The sequence below is a fragment of the Osmerus eperlanus genome, chromosome 2 (genome assembly GCF_963692335.1).
Source record: "Osmerus eperlanus chromosome 2, fOsmEpe2.1, whole genome shotgun sequence".
NCBI classification, from domain to species: Eukaryota; Metazoa; Chordata; class Actinopteri; order Osmeriformes; family Osmeridae; genus Osmerus; species Osmerus eperlanus.
In genome coordinates this window covers 734317-740369 of record NC_085019.1, presented here as the reverse complement: position 1 = coordinate 740369, position 6053 = coordinate 734317, and the positions used below count along the sequence as shown (strand labels likewise).

Below are 6053 nucleotides of genomic sequence, written 5' to 3'. Positions count from 1 at the left end.
CCACACACACACGTACCGTACTAGTTCGTCAGCGCAGGTGGCAGCTACGGCCTCCTCGGCCTGTCTCTCGTAGTATTTACCCAGAATGCTCTCTGGCAGGACCTTCTCCAGCTCACACACTGGGAAGGAGCAGAGGCAGCCCACCTCCATGCAGCTCAGCTCCGACTGCAACACACACACACACACTTTAAACACAGTGAACAGATTGAGACTGGTCTAAACAACCAAACCGGCCCAAACATAAAGAGTGAAACACACACAGTCACGTACCCTTCCAGAGCCGAACACAGCCTCCTGGGCGTACTTGACCAGACACTCTTTACAGAACAGATGACCGTCGGAGCACTGGGTCATCTTCTCAAACGCAAACTCTCCACAGCAGCAGCCACACTCGATCAGTTGGCCGTCCTACACACACACACACACACACACAGTTAGAGCTCTCGCCTCTACACACAGCACCACACACATATGCTTCCCTCTCTACCTTACACACACATCATGATATACACACTCCTTGCCTCTCCGCCCCCCCCCCATCTCTGGCTGTCTCACAAAAACAAACATCTCTCTCACACACATAAAGCTTAAGTCAGTAATGTGAGAGGGCAGAGAGAGCGGGCAGAGAGAGGGCAGAGAGAGGGCAGAGAGAGCGGGCAGAGAGAGGGCAGAGAGAGCGGGCAGAGAGAGGGCAGAGAGAGGGCAGAGAGAGCGGGCAGAGAGAGGGCAGAGAGAGGGCAGAGAGAGCAGAGGTGGGCTGCCTACCTTCTCGTACTGCTCTTCATTCACTTGCAGAGCCAAGAGGAAGTCCTCATGCTGGAGAGACGATGCAGCGAGGGAAGGACAAGGAGACAGACAGGAAATTACATCACGCTGATAAAACCAGTCAGCTACACCTCAGGGTGACACCTTTCAAATATGATGCCAAGACAACAATCTTTCTTTGCTTGAGTTCAAAAGGATTCCAACCAAAATATCCCCCCATCTCAGAGGCATTTTAAATCCTCTTAATGTGGTCCTCCGGTGTGTGTGTGGTGTGTGTGTGGTGTGTATGTGGTGTGTGTGTTGGGCTGTGGTGTGTGTGTGTGTGTGGTGTGGTCCACCTCGGCTTGTTCCTTGGTCTTCTGCTGGTAGAAGGAGACCTCCTTCTGCAGAGAAGGTTCTAGAGCAGTACTAAAGGTTCTGCAGCCTCGCCGGTCCTTCTCCAGGAAGAACATCCTCTTGGAGAACTTAGCTGAGCCTAGAAGAAGGAGCAGGACTGAGCGCTCTGTGAGTGTGTGTGAGCGCTCTGTGAGTGTGTGTGTGTGTGTGTGTGTGTGAGAGAGCGAGGATGTACCGTGTTCGAACAGGAAGTCGATGTAGCAGCGCTCTGATGAGTCTCTTCTTCTGCGCTTCTTCCCTGAGGGGTCTGCTACCTCCTGCCACTTCTTCAGGGCTTCACATAAGGCCTGGAGCACAGGGACCGCAGCTCATGCACACGTGTGTGTGTGTGTGTATATATGTGTGTGTGTGTGAGCAGGAACACAGTACCTTGCGTGTGATTGCATAGTGTCCCTTGAGAGCGTTGAGCGCCCACTTGATGTCGAGGCAGCTGAGCATTCGGAAGTCTCCCATGAGGAGGTCTGCAGCCTGCATCAGTGTCTCTGGTCCCACCGGCCCCAGCCTGGCGTAGTCAAACAGGTCCTCACTCACCTAAACACACACACACACACACACACACACACACACACACACAGCAACACCAAATATCTCAAGACAAATACAACTTACTTACAATACAATTCTCTCTTTTCTCTATAACACAAACAGTGAGACACGTGTCTACCTGTCTGTCTCTGTCGTGCTTCTAACCAGCTGGGCCTACCTGTGTGTGTGTGTTGCTGGCTTCCAGAAGGATGCTGCTCTGAGAAGATGCTGTGCTTTCTCTCTGAGGATATCCTGGGTTCTCCAGGAGCATGTTACACACACTGGCACAGAGCACAGCACAGAAGTGTTACACACACTCAGACATTCACTCACACACTCACTCACTCACACACATTCACACACTCTCACACACACTCACTCACTCACACACTTATCGAGGAAGTTCCTGACCCATCATGTGGTGGTAAAGGTGCTTACTCATTCAAATCTTTGATATCGTTCTGCTGGATCAACTCTGCTACGTAGTTCTCCTGGACATCAGGGAGCAGGTCCAACTGAGAGGAGACGACAAGAGAGGAGAGAAGGGAAGAGAGGGTCAAGACAGGAGCCAGGAGAAGGAAGGATGTGGTGGCTTAGTGGGCGAGCAAGAGAGTGAGAGAGAGACAGAGATCATCACTACTCACCACCCCCTGGACCAGAGCTCTGACATGTGGAGGCACTGACCCCTCCTCCCCCTGGCCCCACCGTGGTGCTGAGGGCCCTGGCCTCTCCTCCTCCAGCCTGGGCATGGGTGCTGGAGCTGGGGGGTTGGGGGCTGGGCCTAAGGCTGGGGCATTAGCGGCTAGGGTTAAGGCTGGGCCTAAGGCCAGGGCTGGGGGGTTAGGTTGCACCACAGGGTTTGCCCCTTCTGGATGGGAAACAGTGGCTACTGGGTCAAGGTTTGGCACTGGCTGGTAGACCACTACCACCTGAGGCTCCAGGGGAGGCACCCCCCGTTTCTGTCCCCACTGTGGAGCTCTGTCCTGGGTGTTAGGGTTGGGCTGTGCCCCTGCTGCAGCCTGGCTGCCCAGGGTAATCCGATGGCCGGTTTCTGGGGGTCCCAGTCGCTCTGGAGCAGCTGCAATCAGCACAGTGGGTGCCATCGCAGCGCTGGGGCCCTGGGGTCTGGGGCCCTGGGGTCTGTGCTGGGGGGGGGGCCTGAGAAACAGAGGATGAACCTGAGGACCCCAAATTAACCGAGCCTGCTGTAGAATTTGTCTGGGTCGAGGGTGGGAGAGGGTGCTAGGCTGGGTCTCTGTCAATACCACTTCTTCCGTGGGAGGTGTAGTCAGAGTGGATGTGGAGGGTCCAGGCTGGGGCTGGGTGGATGTGGATGGTCCAGGCTGGGGCTGGGTGGATGTGGAGGGTCCAGGCTGGGGATGGGTGGATGTGGAGGGTCCAGGCTGGAGCTCAGTGGATGTGCAGGGTCCAGGCTGGGGCTGGGTGGATGTGGAGGGTCCAGGATGGGGCTGGGTGTATGTGGAGGGTCCAGGCTGGGGCTGGGTGGATGTGGAGGGTCCAGGCTGGGGCTGGGTGGATGTGGAGGGTCCAGGATGGGGCTGGGTGGATGTGGAGGGTCCAGGCTGGGGCTGGGTGGATGTGGAGGGTCCAGGCTGGGGCTGGGTGGATGTGGAGGGTCCAGGCTGGGGCTGGGTGGATGTGGATGGTCCAGGCTGGGGCTGGGTGGATGTGGAGGGTCCAGGCTGGGGCTGGGTGGATGTGGAGGGTCCAGGCTGGGGCTGGGTGGATGTGGAGGGTCCAGGCTGGGGCTGGGTGGATGTGGAGGGTCCAGGCTGGGGCTGGGTGGATGTGGAGGGTCCAGGCTGGGGATGGGTGGATGTGGAGGGTCCAGGCTGGGGCTGGGTGGATGGTCCAGGCTGGGGCTGGGTGGATGTGGATGGTCCAGGCTGGGGCTGGGTGGATGTGGAGGGTCCAGGCTGGGGCTGGGTGGATGTGGAGGGTCCAGGCTGGGGCTGGGTGGATGTGGAGGGTCCAGGCTGGGGCTGGGTGGATGTGGAGGGTCCAGGATGGGGCTGGGTCTGAGCTCGGATCAGAGGTCTGATTTGGGTGGTGTTGGTCTGTGCGTCTCTGGAGGGTGTCACTGTAGACCTTGCTCTGGAGAATGCAGATGCATGTCCTGAGGACCTGGTCCACGATGCAGCTGGGCGAATCATACGCCTTCTCACTGGAGCCATGCTGGGCTGCAGGAAGAGAGAAAGGCAAACAGAATGAGACTGGCTCAACAGAACGGGCTCAACAGAACGGGCTCAACAGAACTGGGAGTTAGATGTCTGCGTTAGATCTTAACTGATGATGCACATAACAGTAATTCAGAAGCTACTCTTTTACAAAGGAAAAAGGTGCCATATATACTAGATGTATGCATGTGTGTGCATGTATGTCGGTTAATTAACATCAAACATCAACTGTTTAAAGAAACTCAGTGCTGCTCTTGGATACATTTGAAAAAGGCAATCATGGCTTCCTTTTAGGACGTGGTTGTGCTGGGCTCAGGCTACCTCGAGGATGCTGACATCATCGTCATGCTCGTCCGGGACCAGCACGGGCCGGCCCGGCACCAGCTGCAGCGGCTCCTCGTCAGAGTCGTCTGAGATGGTGATGAAGGCCCGTCTGCGGGCCCTACGGCCTGCACAAACAGGATTAACCAGGTCAGTTAGGATTCCCCTAGTTTGTGTTACAATGACATAAACCTGACTATGCATGTGCTTAGTGTGTATTGAGAGGGCGTGTCTAGGAGGAGGTGTAACCTTGGCTACGGTGAAGGTTGAAGCTGGCCAGATGAATAACATCGTCATCTTCTCCATTTGCCATTTTCCAGGCTCCCTGAGTCCACCTGCGGATACTCTCTCTACCCAGCACTCACGTCACAACCATCCCTTCTACAAAACAACACACGCGTTAATACAGCAGTCCCCATGGTTTTCAGACGGGTGCACCTGTCATCATTATCATCGAGTATTCGGTACACAACAAAACATGGATTACGGTGACAGTTAAAACGGTAAGTAAGCTGTCATGATTGGTCCACGACACAATTCGCTTTTTATCGAACGGAAACACGTTCCGAATGTATGCACATGACTCATGCACCACTGTTGAAACTGCAACTGTTGACGAAATCACTAGCTCGTTTCACTAGCAATGACAATCGCCTGTGGATTGCAACTTGCTCGGTAAGTGGATGAGCAGTTAGCTCCATAATGTGTCCACTACTAGTACTAGTTTCACATTCCCTTGAACTCATCACCTCTGTCACGTTCTTGGCAACAAATACGCCACTTGTCCGCTTACGACCACTCACAGCGACGGATAGATAACTAATCTAGTTGTAACGTTGCAGAAACGTTCATTTCAAATGTTGCTTGCGTAACGTTGGCAAGCTAGCTAAACAACTAGCTAAGCTGATGACCCATCTACGTTCACAAACCATCAACAACATGTAGCTAGCTAAGTACAAACAAACCTAGCTATAACATGTACAGTAGTCTATGTATTTTTTTAATACAGCAACGTAGCATCGTAATTTTGAACTTATTCTCTCAACTTATTCTGTCACTGCACTCAAATGTTTCAAGTTTGTAGCTAGACAGCTATGCTAGTATACTAGCTGAGTGATGCTAACTGGAAAGCTGGCTAGCTAGCTAGGCTAATTGTGTTAACGTGTTCCTAGCTAGCGGTGAAGTACAGAAACAGATAATACTCTTATCGCTAATGTCTTGTAATGGTGGTTGTCTTTTACAAAATACATTACAGAAAACCAAACATACTTCGGACTATAAAACGTCACTTGCCCATATACGTTTTCTTGATCGACTGATAATCACCGGACCTCGAAACAAAACTGCCAAAACAAGAGAATGTGTCCGGATTGCGTCACACGCACACTACGTAAGGGGGCGGGGATCAGAGTACTTACTTACACACTAAAAATAAAACTATACACACAATTCTGAAAACGTTAAGTTCGTGTATGAACAATAAGACTCCAGACTGATATAAGCACAAATGTGCACTGTATCCGATTCTAATACAATGATAGCGTCAATTCAATATTTACATTATATATTCACGGTATTGTATTACAATATGGCAACAGTCTTTTTGCTGTCCCGTACAATTGCAATAAAAAAAAGAAACGTTTTCACTTTTCAAGAGAAAAAAAAACATACATTTGAACATGACCTCATGAAGCCAAAGCATATAAACAGTTTTTAATGGTAGTATTTAATTATTTTAATAATTAATAATAGTTTTGAGTGCAGCACTACACACATTCCCACACACTGATTATAGCAGTCTTTTATCTTTGCTTCAATGTTTTCCACCAAGTTCTCCTCAGCCAGAAA

At 51.9% G+C, this 6053-nt stretch overlaps 1 protein-coding gene across 1 annotated transcript in view; it reads right to left on the bottom strand.

The window, feature by feature from the left end:
* rnf216 (ring finger protein 216) overlaps nucleotides 1–5540 on the bottom strand; it is a 13483-nt gene extending 7943 nt beyond the window's left edge. Inside the window, exons 1-12 of the mRNA XM_062478344.1 lie at nucleotides 5475–5540; nucleotides 4455–4586; nucleotides 4206–4333; nucleotides 2331–3887; nucleotides 2125–2201; nucleotides 1865–1967; nucleotides 1531–1692; nucleotides 1337–1448; nucleotides 1104–1240; nucleotides 766–816; nucleotides 271–408; nucleotides 17–165 (exon numbers count right to left, since the gene is read on the bottom strand). Coding sequence (XP_062334328.1) covers nucleotides 17–165; nucleotides 271–408; nucleotides 766–816; nucleotides 1104–1240; nucleotides 1337–1448; nucleotides 1531–1692; nucleotides 1865–1967; nucleotides 2125–2201; nucleotides 2331–3887; nucleotides 4206–4333; nucleotides 4455–4518 — 2678 coding nt within the window. The 5' untranslated portion in view covers nucleotides 4519–4586; nucleotides 5475–5540. The remainder of the gene's footprint in view (nucleotides 1–16; nucleotides 166–270; nucleotides 409–765; nucleotides 817–1103; nucleotides 1241–1336; nucleotides 1449–1530; nucleotides 1693–1864; nucleotides 1968–2124; nucleotides 2202–2330; nucleotides 3888–4205; nucleotides 4334–4454; nucleotides 4587–5474) is intronic.
* Between the last annotated feature and the right edge of the window lie 513 nt (nucleotides 5541–6053).